The sequence below is a fragment of the Mirounga leonina genome, unplaced genomic scaffold, assembly GCF_011800145.1.
Source record: "Mirounga leonina isolate KUSES-001 unplaced genomic scaffold, KU_Mleo_1.0 Mir_177, whole genome shotgun sequence".
Lineage (NCBI taxonomy): Eukaryota > Metazoa > Chordata > Mammalia > Carnivora > Phocidae > Mirounga > Mirounga leonina.
The window spans coordinates 532,302-550,838 of record NW_023270459.1 but is presented as its reverse complement, the minus strand read 5'-3'; the positions used below and the strand labels follow the sequence as shown (position 1 = coordinate 550,838).

General features: G+C 51.2%; 1 protein-coding gene across 1 annotated transcript in view; it reads left to right on the top strand.

The window, feature by feature from the left end:
* SPTBN4 (spectrin beta, non-erythrocytic 4) overlaps positions 1 to 18,537 on the top strand; it is a 71,436-nt gene that overhangs the window by 35,785 nt on the left and 17,114 nt on the right. The window contains exons 17-20 of the mRNA XM_035023330.1: positions 1,668 to 1,758; positions 5,235 to 5,381; positions 7,008 to 7,271; positions 18,234 to 18,458. Coding sequence (XP_034879221.1) covers positions 1,668 to 1,758; positions 5,235 to 5,381; positions 7,008 to 7,271; positions 18,234 to 18,458 — 727 coding nt within the window. The remainder of the gene's footprint in view (positions 1 to 1,667; positions 1,759 to 5,234; positions 5,382 to 7,007; positions 7,272 to 18,233; positions 18,459 to 18,537) is intronic.

Sequence of the window (18,537 nt, the reverse complement as noted above, 5' to 3'; positions counted from 1 at the left end):
CTGGCTCCTGAGCTGAGTCTGGGCAGAAGGGAGTTAGTATTTTGCTTGTCTCTGAGTTGTCCTGTTCCTCTTTCCAGCTGCGCCCCTGGTTCTCAGTGATTTTTCTCTCCCTCTTTGCCTCCGTTTATCTGTGTATCTCTGTGTCTCTGTTTCCTTCTGTGTCTCTGTTTTTCTCTCCCTCCATCTGCATTTCTCTGACTCCGTGTTCTGTTCTGCTCCTTTCTCTGTCTTTCCAGAGACTTTACCTTTGTTTCTGTCATCTCTCTTTCTCTCTGCCTTATGTCTCATTCATTCATTTGTTCATTCATTCATTCAAGAAATGTATATTGAGCACCTGATGTGTGTGAGGCTCTTTATCTAGGCATTGGTGATACATCTGTGACCAAAACAGAATTCCTGCCCTCATGGAATGACATCCTAGTGGGAGAGACAGACAAGATAAATAAGTAACATACAGCGTGTTAGATAGTGCTAAGTGCGAGAGAGAAAATTAAAGAAGAAAAGAAAGCCAGAAAGTATTGGAGAGCGATCAGGAGGGGCCTCACAAAGAAGGTGGTATTTAAGTAGATGTTGGGGGGGCAGGAAGAGCATTCGGGCCAGAGGGAGCTGCCTGTGCCAAGGCCCTGAGGTGGGAATGGCTTGTTCAAGGCAAAGGAAAATGGGATGTCCCCAGCCCCCCCTCCACCAGGACTTCTGGGCACTTTGTACTGTGGGCAGGAGGCCAGGCTGCCTGGGGCTGCGGCCCCTGCTGGCTCCAGGGTGGCGGGGCTTGGGTCCAGCCCGGTCCGTTCACTCAGACCAAAGGTCTGGCCCTGCTTGCCAGTGCACCTGCGTACCCTCTGATGTGGCTCTAGCCCCATCTTTGCCCACGCCCACTCTCTTCCCTTTCTCCAGCTCTGCTGCACCCTCCCATCTGGCTAGCTGTGTCTTTTACTCTGATATCATCTTGCCACCTCTCTGCCCTTCCCTCTCCCCATTGTCCCTGCCCCAACTCTGTCACCTTCCCTCCCTCTGCCTCCTCCTCTCTCTCTCCTTGTCCACTGCTCTTTGTCTGTCTGTCTGTCTGGCACTACCCTGCTGCATTTCTTTACTTGTCTTTCCTTATTTCTTCTCTCCCTGGGTTTCTTTCTCTTTGTCTGTCTGGGGGTCTCTGTCAATCACTTCCTCTTGAGGTCTGTTTCTCCCTGTCTCTGGTCTTGTCTCCGTGTGTGTTTCTCTCTCTCTCTCTGTAGGCCTCTGCACCTCTCTCTCTCTTTCTCTCTGAGTCTGTCTCCCCCTCCTCTCTCTCTAGATGTCTCCTGATCTCTAAGTTAACTGTCTCTTGGTATCTCTACTCTGCAAGTCTCTTATCTCTCTGGGCTTGTGTCTCTCTGTCACTCTTTCTTTCTAAGTGTATTTCTTTCCAGGTCTCTGTCTCTGTCCCTCCCTCTCCCATACTCTCTCTCTTGCTCTTTCCCTCTCCTTCTGCCCCTTTCCAGCTCATCCCTGGCTCTGCCCTCACTGATGTTTCTTTGCCTCTCCCCCCAACCCCACCCTACTTTCTCCTCGTCCTCACTCTTACATATGCCCCGGGTTCCTAGCCCTGCCAAGCCCGATGCCTGCACAGCCCTCCTGCCAGTGCCCCCCCCCCTCCAGGCTTGCCCCAGCCCCTATCTCCCCATCCCCAGGAGCCAAGAAAACCAACTACGGGCCCAGCAATGGATGCAGAAGCTACACGATCAACTTGAGCTGCAGCACTTCCTCCGAGACTGCCACGAGGTAGGAACTCCAGCTGTGCTGGGCGCGGTGACTTCTTTCCTAGGGAGGGAAGTGCTCCAGGGCTGAGGCGCCATGGGGGCGGGGACGCCCCGTCTAAGTGGGTCGTGGAGCGATGTGCATTCGGAGCCGCCAGGAGGCGCGCGGATTCCAGCCTCAGTGCGCAAGCTCCGCAGCTCCCGCCTCCTGTCTCGCGGGGGGGGGGGAGGAGGGAGGGGCCCTGGGCACCCCTGGCAACGGCGCGCGTTCGCGCCTACGGATCCCGCGGGGACGCGCGGTGATCTCACCTTTCTCTCAGGAGATTTGTGAGAAGCGCCTTGCTGGGGAGAGTGGTGGGGAAGACTGGCAGGGGCGGGGAGGGGGGGGGCGCAGGCATGGGTAGACCAGCTGCCCAGAACGCAACTTTTGTTAGAGACGGTCCAGAAGCAATCCTTCACCCCTTTAAAAGTGTCCAGGAATCAAGCTCTACCCCTTTAGAGATGATCTACACATCTGTAAGGATCGCCCCAAATCAGAGATGGTTCAGGATCCCCTCCCCATTAGAGACGGTTCAGGAGGCATGCTACCTCCTCCTCCTTCCCCTGTATTCCATAGAAACAGTTTTGGACCACATAAAAGATCGCCCCATTAGAGATGACCCAAGAAACATTTTCCTAACCCCCAAAGATGATCCCGGCCTCATCCATCTACCCAGGATCATCACCACCCCCTCCAAAATGATCCAGTGCCTAAGTTTCCCCCAAACAAAGATGGTTCAGGAACCAGGCCCCAATTTCTCCTATGAAAGATGATTTGACACCCTCCACGGTGACCCGCCACGGGAGATTGTTCTCTCCACATATGACATGGACAAGGGCCTCCATACCTCCCACCTCCACATAACTCAAGCCCATTAGAGATGGGTCTGGGACTCAAGCCCACTAGAGATGGGTCTACGAACACGCTGTCTCCCTCCTCCCCAATGGAGATTGTTCTGGCAGTCCATCTTATAAGTCCATCTGGCAGAACATTTTATGAGATATTCCAGGATCCCTCCTATATCCCCTGTCTATATTCCTGAGATAGCCAGGAATCTGAGTCCCTTCTCATTAGAGATGGTTCAGGAGGCCACCCCACCCCCACCCCGTACTTCACAAAGCTGAGGTAGCCCAGGCCCCAGGCCCTCCCTCCTGCCCTTCGATTAGGTCCAGGAGCTCCTTCTCCCTCTTGTAAGATTGTTCTGGACCAAGTAGCAATAATCTGAGATGGCGCAGAACCACCCCCCCACACCCCCCATGCTCCTCAACCCCCCTAGCTGAGGCCCGGCAAGGAGGCGGGCACGGAGGCAGGCAGGGGGCGCGCGCGGGCGGGCGCGCTGCCGCGGCGCGGGGGCGGGGGCGGGGGCGCGCGTCCGCCGGAGTCTCAGCCGTCGCCACCGCTGCCACGGCCGTCGCAGTGGAGGGGACGAGAGCCCGCCCGCCGCAGGGACGCTCCGCCAACGCCGCCGCCACTTCAGGTCCCCGGGGCGCCCAGGGGAGGGGGCTGACGCGCGTCCCCGCCGAGGTGTGCGGGGGAGGGGGCTCGGGCGCGTGCTCGCCCGCCGAGGCCGCGGGAAGGAGGGGCGCGGGCGGTGCGGGGGCGGGTCGGACCTGCGCCGGGACCCCAGCCCTGGGGAGGGGCAGCGAAGCTGGGAGCTGTCCGCGGTGCTGGTCGGGCGGGACTGAAGGGCTGGGTCCCAAGGGAGGGAAGCGGAAAAGGGGGGACTTCTGAGGCTACTCCGGAGGTAGTCTGGATTTGCCCTGGGGTTTAAGGAGGTCTCATCGTCTCTAGGGGGCTCTACTCTGGGTAACGGGGGATCTGAATTTTTGCCCTGGGGCTAGGGAGCTCTCAACCTTTTGAGGGGTTTCTTTCTTGGTTCTTGGGCCGTCTGTATGAGCTTTAAATGATGGGAGCGAATCACTTTTTCGGGGGTCTGCTTTGGGCGATGAGGGACTTGGATTTGTTCTGGGTTTGGGGGCTCTGATTTTGAGGGCCGTTTCCTTGGTTGTTCCGGACCCTAGCTTTGCCCTCGGTGATGGGGGTCAATCACTTTGGGGGGACTTTACCTTAATGACGAAGTACTATCTCCTTTCCGGGCTTTGCCTTCACTGTGAGCTGTGGCTGCCATTGGCGAGCTCTTCCCTGTGTCAGAAACCTGTGAATTGAGTTGGAGGGTTCACTTGGCTCTAGTGTGTGTGTGTGTATGACGGAGTCTGAAGCTGACCTGGACCCCTAGGGAGCACATGCTCCGGGGACACAGGGTGGGGTTTGGCCGGCTCAGGATTTGTCCTTGGCTATGACTGCATTTGACTCCCAGATCGAGCTAGAGTCTTTTTTTTTTTTTTTTTTTTTTTGCAGGAGGCAAGAGGAGGATCTTGTGACGGGGTGGTGGGGGGGAGGAGCAAAATGTCCCAGGTGCTAGGTTTGGTCATGAGTGGGTGGGGAGATTCCGGCTTGGGGGATAACTCTTATTGGGGGGGGGGGGCTCAGAAGGCAGCTTTGTGATTGGTCCTGCTCAGGATAATGAGGGGGGTTATTCTGTGCTTGCATTTTGGATGACTGGTCTTGCTGGTGAGTGGGGGAAATACAACTGGCTTTAGTTTGGGAGGGGGGCTGGCTTAGGAAGGTTCTGTCTGATCCTGTTGAGGAGTCTGGGACTAGATTTTGGGGTAGGCTCATTTTGGGGAGCCAGAAGGTGGCCCTGTTGCTTACATTTGGGAGGTTGGCTTTGGCTGGGGGCTGGAACTAGTCATGGTTTGGGGGAACTGCAGTCCTGGAGTGCCAGGGCTGAATATGAGAAGTCCTGTGGGATCCTTAGGGAAGCTGGGTTGTGGAGGATGGGTTTACCCCAGATTGGAGGGCTGGTTTGGAGGGAACTAAACTTGGCTATGGTTGGGAAGTTGTTTAGGGGTTCATCTGGCTATATTGCTATATTGGGAGGTTAGAGCTAGATAAGGGCTTCATTGGATACCCTTGGGAATGGTTTGAGAATGTTGAATTGATCCTTATTGGAGGTGGCTAAGACTGAATCAAAGGGTCAAAGTGTTGTTATTGGGAAGATGGTGCGGGAAGCTGGGGCTAAATTAGAAGTTACCTAAATTAGGTGGAGGTCTAGTTTTGGAGGGTTGATTTGTCCCTGGGTGGGAGGAGGCTGACTGGCCCAGGAGCTGTGCCTTTGGGGGCTTATGAGGAGTTGAGAAGGGCTGCCCTGAGGACAGGGCAACTAAGAGATTGGGCATTCTGGGGGATGCCCATCCATCCTCCACCCCCTAGGAAAGAGCTTGAGCTGTGCTCCCCCCTCCCCCAACAAAGACCTTATTGCAAAGGCTCTTCCATTCCTTCCTCCCTCCCTACCCCTAAATCTAGCTGCCTAGGCTTTGAATCTGGGACTTTCTGGAGGGGATAGGGGTACTGTGCCATGTTGGGGGAATCAGCTGAGCTCTTCTCCCTGTCCTGCACAGCTGGATGGCTGGATCCATGAGAAAATGCTAATGGCTCGGGATGGCACGCGGGAAGACAGCCACAAGCTGCATAAGAGATGGCTCCGGCACCAGGCATTCATGGCTGAGCTGGCTCAGAATAAGGAGTGGCTGGAGAAGATTGAGAGGGTGAGGATGTAGAAGGTCCCTCTGCCCGTGCCAGGTGCTGGAGGCCTCCAGGGGACCTACATCTCAGTTCCTGAACCCTCCACTGCCGCCCTGCCATTCCCACCCCTCTGAACCCTTTCAGATCATTTCCACGTCTGCTTCTAGCTGTGGCCGTGAGCTTCAGTTTTGCCATCTGTAAAATGGCTAGCATCTCTTCTGCATGGTGCCCATACCCTCCTGGTTGTTAAATATTTTACCCCTTCCTGTAACCTCCCCCACCAGGTTTTCTTCCACTCCACTTGGAGCATCTAGGCTGGAAGGTCAAGTAGACAGGCTGGAGCAGTCCTGGGAGACCCAGGGTTAACGTGAACTTTGGATTCCTCCAACCCTGGACTCTGATTGTGTCTATGCCTCTTACCAGTTGTGGGCCTTAGCAAATTGTGCTAACCTCTTTGAGCCGCAGTTTGCTCTGCTTTAAAATGAAGGAAATAGGGGAGCCTGGCTGGCTCAGTCGGAAGAGCATTTGACTCTTGATCTTGGGGTCGTGAGTAGAGATTACTTAAATAAATAAAACTTAGGGGCGCCTGGGTGGCTCAGTCGTTAAGCGTCTGCCTTCAGCTCAGGTCATGATCCCAGGGTCCTGGGATCGAGCCCCGCATCGGGCTCCCTGCTCCGCGGGGAAGCCTGCTTCTCCCTCTCCCACTCCTCCTGCTTGTGTTCCCTCTCTCGCTGTCTCTCTCTCTGTCAAATAAATAAATAAAATCTTTTAAAAAAAAAAATAAAACTTAAAAAAAAGAAAGTTAAATAAGGAAACAATGAACACTGCTACTTCCATGGGCTCTTTTTTTTTTTTTTAATGTTTTATTTATTTATTCATGAGAGTCAGAGAGAGAGAGAGGCAGAGGCAGAGGGAGAAACAGGCTCCCCGCCTAGCAGGGAGCCCGATGCGGACTCGATCCCAGGACCCCGGGATCATGACCTGAGCCAAAGGCAGATGCTTAACCATCTGAGCCACCCAGGCGCCCCTTCCCTGGGCTCTTAACGCAGTGAAGTCCTTAATACAAGGCCAGGCACCTAGGAGCATAATTGCTATGGTATTGTTATTTTTAATATATACTCTACCATATGGAGCTCTAGGCCATCAAAGGAGCTTGACTTCAGTCTTGGAGGAACCCAGCCTCAACTCCCAAAACTGATCCCTACTCTTGTTGAACCCCTAGACCTATAGCCCTCAGTACCCCCACTCTTCTGATGCAAAGGGGACACCTGGGTCAGCCTTAAACCCACTGATGCCCCATAAATGGTGGCACGGGCCAAAGCCACACTGAGTTTAATGGAGGTTCATTCTTTCTGCTTCTTTTGCTCTCCCTCTATCTCTTCTGTCTCCATCTCTCTCTCTCTCTCTCGTCTGTCTTTCTTTGGTTCTCTTCCCATGTTTCTGACTTTATGGGCATGTCCCTGTGTCCATCACTCTATGTCTGTCTGTCTCTTGCCTCATCTTTCTCCCCATGCATTGCTTCCTTCCATCTCTGGGCCTGTCTCTGTCTCCATGTCTCCCCCAGTGTCCCATTGCCCCCATACTTCTCTGTCCCTCCCCACCACGTGCCCCCTCCTGATCATTTCCTATCTCCCACCTGTCTGGGGCAGGAGGGCCAGCAACTGATGCAGGAGAAGCCAGAGCTGACAGCCTCGGTGCGGAAAAAGCTGGGTGAGATCCGGCAGTGCTGGGCCGAGCTGGAGAGCACCACCCAGGCCAAGGCGCGGCAGCTCTTTGAGGCCAGCAAGGCCGACCAGCTGGTGCAGAGCTTCGCCGAGCTGGACAAGAAACTGCTTCACATGGAAAGCCAGCTGCAAGACGTGGACCCTGGCGGGGACCTGGCCACCGTCAACAGCCAGCTCAAGAAGCTACAGGTATGGCCTGGCTGACCCAGACAGGACCTCTGCATGCCACTGGGGGGCCTGAGTCGGGGTCAGACGCCATTCAAGGTATTGCACACTGAGGGGATGTCATACAGGGGTTTATTTCAGATGCGTTACAAGGGCTGAAGAGCAGAAAGGGAGTACCGAGGGAATCCAATTAATAGTAACTCACTGCTTCCGGCAACCCCAAGAGATTGGTCCCATGATTATCCCCCATTTTACCAATGGGGAAGGCGAGGCACAGAAGGTGAAGCACCCTGCCCAAGGACACACAGCTAGCCGGCGGCTCCCTTGGTACGCGGGGAGGGCTCAGGGAGCAGACGCAGCGCCTGCATTATCTCGGCTCCTAGCTGGCCACCAGTCAGTGGTCAGGATCTGGTCGTTTGTCATGACCGGCTGAAGGCGCGAAAGCGGGCATTGCTTTTCACCTCTCGGGATGTAACAGCTCCTGCCTGCGTGTGCCAGGAACAATGCCTGACCACCACGGGAAACTGAGCCTCCAGGAGGTGAACTTACTGGCCCAGGGGAGCCAGTGAAGAGCCTGGATTCAAATCCAGGACGCTTGACTCTTCACCGCTCCTTTTGATATATCTCCTTCAGAGTTATGCTGCTAGAGGGGGCTTGGCATAGGATCTGGGGGAAAAAAGAAAAAAAGAAAAAAAGAAGTTAGCCAATAATAAACGCATAAAAACGCTGATTAGAATCTATTCATTCATTAATGCAGCACATCTTTACTGAGCACCGACTGTATGCCAGGTGCTCGTCTCGGTGCTGGAAAGTAGCAGTGGGCAAAAGTGCGCCTTCGTGGGGCTCACGTTCTGGTCGGGGAGACAGACAAAGGAGCAAAGAGACACACAGATCTGAACCTGATGCTAGTGATGTTATTGCTTTATACAAAGCAGCGGCCCTCACGTGGCCTTGGTCTCCAGGACACCCTTCCCCTCTTAGAAATCGTGGAGACCCCCCAAGAGCTTTGGTTCGGGTGCATTATACCTATCGATATTTACTGCACTAAGAAAACAAAGGATTCACGTAAAAACAATGGTAATAAATCAACTTTTTGATATTAACCCCCGAGCGTTCTTTTATGAAGAACAACTCTATTTTCCCAGCCAAAAGAAATATTAGGAGATTGGCACCCTTTCCAGTGCTGCAACTCTTTCGTGTCTGGCTTAACAGAACATTCACACCTTTGCTTCTGCACACGTTCTGTTTTCTGTGGCAAAAGCACGGATCATATGGTCCCCGACTGAGCCACCCAGGCGCCCTGCATCTTAGTATTTTAATAAAATAGTTGTAACCTTGCAGACCCCTTGGAAAGATATTGGGGATGTGGTGAGCTCTCAAGAAATGGGGATCTGTGGGGTGCCTGGGTGGCTCCGCCCGTTAAGCGTCTGCCTTCAGCTCAGGTCATGGTCCCAGGATCCAGGGATCGAGCCCCACGTTGGGCTCTCTGCTTAGCAGGAAGTCTGCTTCTCCCTCTCACTCTGCCTGATGCTCCGCCTGCTTGTGTGTTCTCTCTCTCTCTCTTCCTCTGTCAAATAAATAAAATCCTGGGGCGCCTGAGTGGCTCAGTCGGTTAGGCGTCTGCCTTCGGCTCAGGTCATGATCCCAGGGCCCTGGGATCGAGCCCCGCATCGGGCTCCCTGCTCTGCGGGAAGCCTGCTTCTCCCTCTGCCTGCTACTCTGCCTATCTGTGCTCTCCCTCTCTCTCTCTCTGTCAAATAAATAAATAAAATCTTTAAAAAATAAATTAAGTAAATAAATAAAATCTTGAAAAGTAAACATATTTAAAAAGAAAAGAAAAGAAAAGAAATGGGGATCTGTGACTGTCAGGGAGGGCCAGCCAGAAGCAGAAGGCATGCTCCACTGAGGGCAGCTTGAGGAAGTTGGTATAATGGTGCAGTGCTCTGCCATCGCTGTCTTGAAATTCTTAATCAGATCTGAACGCAGGGCTCTGCATTTCCATTGTGTACCGGGCCCCACAAATTATGTAGCTAGTCCTGAGCCGAACCCATCTGGAAGCCAGAAGGCAGGGGAGGCGATTGGGGCGGTCTGTACAGGTCAGCCCCCTGGACCACAGAGCAGGGGAGAGAAGCTTAGACTCTGGGTCAGGAGGGGCAAAAGAAGGCAAAGGAAGGCATCCAGTGCATTTTTCCCCTATTACAGCATTGTTAGTGGTCTTACTGTGCTGAGTCACTCGTTGCCAATAGGACTGTGGTAGACGGTATGGCACCATGGTCAAGGCCCCGGAGGTGGGAGCCTGGCTGCCCAGGGTCAAGCCCTGGCTCTCTGACTTACCAACGGGGTGACCTAGGGATTAATTCTCGCTTTGTGCCTCAGTTTCTTCTTCCGTAACCTGGGCATAACGAGAGTACTGACCTCATGGGGACGTTGTAAAGATGAAAAGACATAATTCATCTAGTAGTTTCAGACTTGCTGACTCAACAAATCTGAATTTCGGTTTTTTGAATTTTCGGAATTTCAGGTTTTGAACATTTTTATTTTAATGGTCTTCAACGGGAGGGCGTTTATCATCACTCTGCTGTGTTCAAAGTTACTTGGTCATTATTTCCTGACCTTCCTTGTGGCTCTTACTTATGCGAACGTTGTTTCCATTCGGAGCATTTCTCACCCCCTCCCCTGCCACACACACTCCTTTTGCTGCTTAAAAATGTATTTTGGGGGGTGACATATGGAACGTTAATATAGTGCCAAAAGTTAGAATGGTCTTCTGTTCACGTGATCTTGCCAAATAACTTGCCCGAAGCCTGCTGCCATTTAATGCTCTCTCCCCAGTAGCCAATGAGAGTTCCTGGTATTGTCAGACTTCTTCGATTTTTTTCCCCAGTCTGATGGAGGGGTGTTTGCGTTTGTATTTTTTCCTGTGACCAGTGAGCTTGAACATCCCTGTCTTTCTTCTGGCCATTTAGGTTTTGGAGGGAGGATTTGGGGCCTCCTGTTCTTCCCACCCCATGGAAGGAAGCACTGTTCAAGCATTGTTCCTGGGAGAGGCCTAGGCCCAGCAGAGACAAGGGTCTGGCTGGGGGGTCACACAGAGATGAGAGGCAGGGGCGGGCCCCAGCACAGGACTTTGCCCGGCAGAGGGAGCCCGAGGTGGCAGGGAGTGACTCAGTAGGCCACGGCCCCCAGATGGAGCCCAGCTGGGCCTCAGGAGCTGCCGCTGGGGAAGGGAGGGGCTGCCCAAGGCCCCCCCTGTCCCCTGGGGCCGCCTGAGAGCTCAGACGCTGGGCACAGGCAGGAGGGCGTGCGGCTGCCATCCAGCCGGCAAATTTCCTGGCTGCTGCACCCCTCTGGCCCTGGGGCCAGGCGGGGCTGGAACAGGCTGGTTTAGGCAGAGGGGGTGTGGATGTGTGAGCGGTCTGCCCCCTTGGCCTTTCTCTGGGCCTGTCTCTCTGTCCTGCTCCCCAAGATCCTCTGTGTGGAAACTCTGGGAGTTGCTGTCTCCCGTGTCCGTGTCTATGTTTCTCTTACTTTCTCACTCTCTTCTCTTTTTGTTTCCATTCTCCATCTCTGCCTCTGTCCCTTGATCCCTGCATCCTCCTACATCCTCCCCAGCATCCCCTGCCCCAGCCGCTGCAGCAGGCTTCCTGGGAGCCCACCTGAGGGGTAGGCCACGTGACCCCGAGTCCTCTCTCCGAGCCTCCTGCCCAACTGGCCTTCCTGGCCCAGGGACCAGATGGTGGCGTTCCAGGCCCGTGCTTGCCAGTCCTCAGGGGCCTGACCAGCTGGTCTGGCTCAGCCACGGGCTCCTGCCTGGGGAGGGTGGGGGTGGCTGGTCTCCTGCCATCTGAGGGGGAATGGCCAGGGGAAAATGCACTGGAGACTTTGCAGCTGCTAGGCTGGGTCCCTGGGGACTCCTTACCACCCACTCCACCCCCGCAAACCACCCCCCAACACCAAGCAAGGCTCTTTCTCTGGCCAAGGAAACACCCCCCCCATTCTTTGTGTCATACGTCTTCCTGAGCTCAGCACGGCCTAGAGGGAGAGTTGGGGTACAGGAGCGGCACGGCCGGGGTTGGAAGCCCCATTCCACTATTGCGTGACTCAGGGCAAGTGACCCCACCTTTCTGAGCCTCCATTCTAGAGAAGCAGAGTGACCGAGAGCCACTGGGATTTTGTGGTCACATGGCCCCGGGGTTCAAATTCCAGCTCTGGCAGTCTTTACTCTGGACCAGGGACAGCTCCTCAAGTCTCAGTTTCCCCGACTGGAAAATGGGCAGGTAGCAAGGTGGATCCAAGTAGGGATGAGAATGATCTGGGGGTCAGGGCTTGTGTGTTACTACCTACCACGTGGTTAGTGCCTGAGGGTTTTTCTCAAGTAGGCTCTTCTGGTTTTGATTTTGGTTTTTTTTACATTTAATGTCCTTTTTAAAATTAAGATTTAATTCCATACCATAAAATGCACACTTTTAATGTGCACAAGTCAGTGGTTTTCGTGTATTTGCAAATCACTCCACCCCCCAAAAAATTCCATTCCCATTAGCTCCCTCTACCAATTTACTCCCTCTATGCATCTTCTTTTTGACTCTATAGATTTGCCTATTTTGGACATTTCACATAAATGGAATCATACAATGTGTGGTCCTTGGTGTCTGGCTTCTTTCACTTAGCACCCTTTTCAAGAGTCATCCTTGTGGTAGAATTTATCAGTACGTCATGGCTCCTCTGGTTTTGATGTGTGTAAAGCTGGTTTGCTTTTTAAAATTCTTCATTTTTAATATGGCCCAGCATACTAGCCTGGTGATTGGTCCAACAAATGCAGTGAGCACACATTTACAGAGACCTACTCTGTGCCAGGCACAGGGCCAGGCGCTGGGATCCAAGTGTGAACGAAACAAACATCCCCTGGGGCGCCTGGGTGGCTCAGTCGGTTAAGCATCTGTCTTTGGCTCAGGTCATGGTCCCAGGGTCCTGGGATCGAGCCCCCCATCGGGCTCCCTGCTTGGCGGGAAGCCTGCTTCTCCCTCTCCCACTCCCCCTGCTTGTGTTCCTGCTCTCGCTATCTCTCTGTCAAATAAATAAATAAAATCTTAAAAAAAAATAATCCTGGTCCAATGCTAAGAGCAGTGGCTGGTATGGAACAGGCATCAAGATGTGTTGCCTATCATTGCTGTGAGGGTAAGAAGTATAATGTGAAAAGTGAAAAGGCTTTCTTCTCCCACCACACACGCATGGTCCCACTCCCCGGGGGTGTCACTCTTTTTTTTTTTTTTTTTTAGATTTTTATTTATTTATTGAGAGAGAGAGAGCACGAGCAGGGGCCGAGGCAGAGGGAGAAGCAGGCTCCCTACTGAGCAGGAAGCCCGAAGCGGAACTGGATCCCAGGACCCTGGGATCATGACCTGAGCTGAAGGCAGACGCTTAACCGACTGCCACCCAGGCGCCCCATGGGGGTGTCACTCTTGTCACAGTTTCTTCTGAGTCTTGGAAATCTTCCATGCATACACACACATACACGTGACATAGAGACAGACCAAACTGAAGCTTGCCCTTTTCATTGGACAGAACACCCCAGGTGTCCTTTCTTGTCCAAGAATATATGGATATACTGGTTGCATGGTATTCCATGGGGTGATTCAACAATCTATCTTTTTTTTTAAAGGTTTATTTATTTATTTATTTATTTATTTATTTATTTATTTATTTTATTCTTATGTTAATCCCCATACATTACATCATTAGTTCTAGATGAAGTGTTCCATGACTCATTGCTTGTGCATAACACCCAGTGCTCCATGCAGAACGTGCCCTCCTCAATACCCACCACCAGGCCAACCCATCCTCCCACCCCCCTCCCTTCTAGAACCCTCAGTTTGTTTTTCAGAGTCCATCATCTCTCATGGTTCATCCACCCTAAAGATTTATTTATTTATTTGAGAGAGAGAGAATGAGAGAGAGAGAGAGAGCACGTGAGAGGGGAGAGGGCCAGAGGGAGAAGCAGACTCTCCGCCGAGCAGGGAGCCGGATGCGGGACTCGATCCCGGGACTCCAGGATCACGACCTGAGCCGAAGGCAGTCGCTTAACCAACTGAGCCACCCAGGCGCCCCTCAACAATCTATCTTTAACCAGCCCTCTGTCATGAGACCTCTGGGCTGTTTCTCTTTTTTTTTTTTTTTTTTAAGATTTTATTTATTTATTTGACAGAGAGAGACACAGCGAGAGAGGGAACACAAGCAGAGGGAGTGGGAGAGGGAGAAGCAGGCTCCCCGCGGAGCAGGGAGCCCGATGTGGGACTCGATCCCAGGACCCTGGGATCATGACCTGAGCCGAAGGCAGTCGCTTAACCGACTGAGCCACCCAGGCGCCCCTCTGGACTGTTTCTAATCTTCTGCTAGTATAAATAACACCGCAGTAGACATCCCTGTCCATATGCATTTGAGCCTATGTGCAAATATTTCTGTAGAAAAGAGTCCTCCAGGGGCGCCTGAGTGGCTGAGTCAATTAAGCGTCTGCCTTCGTCTTGGGTCATGGTCCCATGGTCCTGGGATCGAGCCCTGCATTGGGCTCCCTGCTCAGCGGGGAGTCGGCTCCTTCCTCTCCCTCTGCCCCTTCCCTCTGCTTGTGTTCTCTCTCTCTCTCTCTCTCTCAAATAGATAAATAAAATCTAAAAAGAAAAACAAAAGAGTCCTCCAAGTAACATTTCTGGGCCAAAAGGTGTACACATTAAAGTTTTTGAGAGATATTGCCAAGTTGTCCCCGTGAAAAGGCAGTGGACGCATCTGCACGTGATCGCGCTCTTCTCCCCACATGGTCCCCATGATTAGGTATTATCAAGCTTTCTCACCTCTGCTAATCTGAGAAGTGAAAGATACTGTTTCATAGTTATTTTTTTAAGATTTCATATATTTGAGAGAGAGAGAGAGATAGAGCATCGGTGGCGGGGGGGGGGACAGGGAGAGGCAGAGGGAGAAGCAGACTTCCCGCTGAGCAGGGAGCCTGATGCCTGGCTTGATCCCAGGACCCTGGAATCATGACCCTAGCCAAAGGCAGACGCTTAACTGACTGAGCCACCCAGGTATCCCTCTCTTATAGTTATTTTAACTTGCATTTCCCTTAATGTTGAAGGAGGCTGAATATCTTTTTGTACATTTAATGACCACTGTACTTCTGTATCCTTTGCTCATGTTTGCAGGGAAGGATCCACGTTAAATGGGCGTTCAAAATATGTGGCATTCTTGCAAGAGTAGAAAAGTGTTAGTCCTGGAATTATTCCATCTCGGGTCATACGGCCACTTGGTGGGCAGATTATGGAGAGGTTTTCATCTAGTGGAGAACTGGAATTTATTAGCATTTCAGATTATATTTAAGAGTTTCCAGAATTTGAATGCATTTTGATTTTCTACACATTGCTGCAATGATTTTCCTAGTGAAAAAGGTTTTGGAGTGACTATTTTCTTTGATTTCTGCAGCTTGTGATTGTGCCTTTTGAAATTTCCTTTTATATGATTTTGGCTTGTTAACAACGTTTGATTTTTATCCATTTTCATGACTCCTACAGATTGTGAACTGTATCAGCTGGGACTCTTTGGGGTGCAGTTCATAGTACTTCAACCCACATTGACTTAGCTGATGGGCGGTTCTTGGCTCACGTTGCTGCAAAACCCAGGGGGTAGGCGGCTTCAGGCATGGCTGGATCAGTTTCTCAAATTATGTCCTCAGCAATCTGTCTCCGTTTCTGGGCCCTGCTTTCCTCTCTGTTGGCCTCACTGTCGGGAGCAAGTTGGCAAGTTGGTGGCAAGGTGCCCCCCGACCCCCACCCCAGGCCCATGTTCTACCTACTGAGGAACCCAATGGCGAGTACCCTCCTGAGTTCACATACATTTTCTGCAAAAGTGGGAAGGGTTTGGGGCGCCTGGGTGGCTCAGGTGGGTTAAATGTACAACTCTTCATCTCAGCTCAGGTCTTGAGCTCAGGTGGTGGGTTAAATGTACAACTCTTCATCTCAGCTCAGGTCTTGAGCTCAGGTGGTGAGTTCAAACCCCAGATGGGCTTCCACACTGGGTGTGGAGTCTACTTAAAAAAAATAAATAGGGCGCCTGGGTGGCTCAGTTGGTTAAGCGACTGCCTTCGGCTCAGGTCATGATCCTGGAGTTCCGGGATCGAGTCCCGCATCGGGCTACCTGCTCAGCAGGGAGTCTGCTTCTCCCTCTCCCGCTCCCCACTCTTGTGCACTTTCTCTCTCTCTCACTCTCTCTCAAATAAATAAATTAAAAAAAAAAATCCTTAAAAAAAAAAAGATAAAAAATAAATAAATAAGTTTAAAAAGTGGGAAGGGCTTTCCTTGGCTGATCTTAGGTCACACGCTATCTCTTACCCAGTCCCCGTGGTCAGGATGGTTTCAGTGTTCTGATTGGCTAGTTTGGCTCGTGTGACCGACCACACTTGGAGCTGTTGGTTTTTTTAGTCGCCCGGAGCTCGGGTCTGAGAGGGGCGTAGGAGGTGCTGCAGAGAAGGCATGGACGGTGGGCTGGCAAAACTAACAGTTCTGCGCTACAGAACCTTGCAACAACAGTATTCACTTGGTTCTTGGGTTTTGACTGTTGAGTTGCAGTCATTTGCTCTAATCTGTTACCACTTAATTTCATTATTGTAATGTTGTTTTCTTTTATGGCTTTCCCCCATCTGTTTGGAGTCACACAAGTAATACGCAAATATATTCTTTTGGTTAAAGATCTTACTAACGTAGAAGTCTTCAGTGAAACATAAAGTCTCCCTTAACCGTACCTCCCATTCCCACACCCCGAAAGGAACCTCCGTTATGATTTCGTGTGCATCCTTCTAGACCTCTTTCTGTGCATTTACTAGCTACCTGTGTGGATTTTGAATATTTTTAATTTTTAATGTTTAATTTAAAAATTTTAAAAATTACATTTTATGGCTCAGACATCAAACGCTTTATAAAAAAATCCTATGTGACAAGTCTCTCCTTCACCCCCGTCCCCATTCACTGAGTTCTCATCCCCCGCCCATAGGTACCATCTGTGATTAATTTCTTGTTTACTCCAGGGAGTTTTTATGCATGTGCGACCCATGACAAATATATCCAAATGTACTAAGTTGTTTTTTTCTCTTAACAGCAAGTCTTGGCCATTATTCCATACTGATGTGGATTTGTTTAACCGTTTCACTCTTGATGGGCGTCATGTTTGCTTTCAGTTGTTTCCCGTTATAAACTCTGCTACAACGTGATCCTTGGGCGAACATCTTTATGCACATGTGCCAGTATTTCTTTAGTTATATTCCTAGAAGTGGAAGTGCAAGTGCTGGGTCAAAGCATATGAACTTTTTTGCATTTTGATAGGATCTGCCAAATTGCCTTCCAAAAAGGCTCTGCTAATTTACACCACCACCGGCCGACAGCGGCTGAATGTACCCATCTTGCATCTTTGCCAATAATAAATATTATCTGTCTTTTACATGGTTGCCAATCTGGTGAATAAGAAAGGGTACCTTGTTTTAATGTGTATTTTCCTGCTGATTAGTGGGACTAGGCATCTCTTCCATGTGCTTACTTTTATTTCTGTGTGTGGCCTGTTCACTCCGAGAGGTGCCTGTTCACATGGGGGCAGTCTTTTTCTTTGCCAGTGACATTCATTTGTGCATTGATCAAATCACAACCGAAGACCTATTACATGCCAGACACTGTTCTAGGCGCTCAGGAATACAGAGGTCAACTGACACAAACCCTGCCCTCATGAAGCTCCCACTCCAGAAACAGGAGACCAATAAAAAAGCCACAAGTAAAGACAGTATTGGCTGATGGTGGTAAGTGGAGACAGAGGAAGCAGGATAAAGGAAATTCTTTGATTGTCAAAGAAACTAGCTCCTTGTTCTAATAATATGTGTTATGTTAAATATTTTTTTCAGGCTGTCATTTGCCTTCTAAATACATCTAGAAATTTTGGCTGATGCAAAAAAAGTATTTTATGTGGCCAAATTTATAAATCTTTCCCTTTATGATTTTTTTTTTCTTGGAAAGATTTTCTCCATCCTAAGATTATAAAAGCATTTGCCCAGGTTTTCTTCTGTGCCTTATGGATTTACTTATTCCATTTAAGTCTTTAATCCATCTGGAATTGTTTTCAGCATAAAGAGCAAGGAAGGGATCCAGCTAAATTGGTTAGCCAGTTGGCCCATGACCACTCGTTGAATAATCCATCTTTTCCTTGGGGATTTGAAATGGCATCTATAAAATGTATGAATTCTCCAGTGTATTTGGGTCTGCTTTTGCACTTTCTGTCTGTCCCTATGGCATACCAACTATTTAAATCACTATAACTTTGGGGCGCCTGGGTGGCTCAGTTGGTTAAGCGACTGCCTTTGGCTCAGGTCATGATCCTGGAGTCCCGGGATCGAGTCCCACATGGGGCTCCCTGCTCGGCAGGGAGTCTGCTTCTCCCTCTGACCCTCCTCCCTCTCATGCTCTCTGTATCTCATTCTCTCTGTCTCAAAATAAATACACAAAAATCTTTAAAAAAAAATAAATCACTATAACTTTATATTTATGACATTTGGAAAGGTTGGCTCTTTGGACAAATTACCTAACTTCTCTGGGCTTCAGTTTCCACCTTTGTAAAAGGGGGATATCACCAAATTTGAAGGCTGGTTCTGAGAATGAATGAGTGAATGGGCCGCTTTAGCTCAGGGGGCCAGGTAAGCCTCTTTTAGAAGGTAATGTATGAGCTGAAATCTAATTGACAAGGAAGAGCATGCCTGTTAGAGGGAATAACAAAGGCAAAGGCCCTGAGGCAGGAACTAGTGTAGTGTGTGGCGGTTATCGTGAGGAGCCTAGCGCTTCCGGAGGGGATTGAGCAGGGGCCGAGTGAACCCCTTGCGGAAGGGTTTGGCTGTCACCATAAAGGTACTGGGGAGCCACAGCGGATTGGGAGGGAGGGTGGAGCCTGTTGACTCTGCTCCTGTCCCCACAGTCGATGGAGTCGCAGGTGGAGGAGTGGTACCGCGAGGTGGGAGAGTTGCAGGCGCAGACCGCCGCCCTGCCACTGGAGCCGGCCAGCAAGGAGCTGGTGGGCGAGCGGCAGAACGCGGTGGGCGAGCGCCTGGTGCGCCTGCTCGAGCCGTTGCAGGAGCGCCGCCGCCTGCTGCTCGCCTCTAAGGAGCTGCACCAGGTGGCGCACGACCTCGACGACGAGCTGGTGAGGACTGGCGCGGGGACTGGGGCGGGCCGGGGTAACGGGGAGGAGATGGTTGCGCGGCTGGGGCGGGATGGGAGGC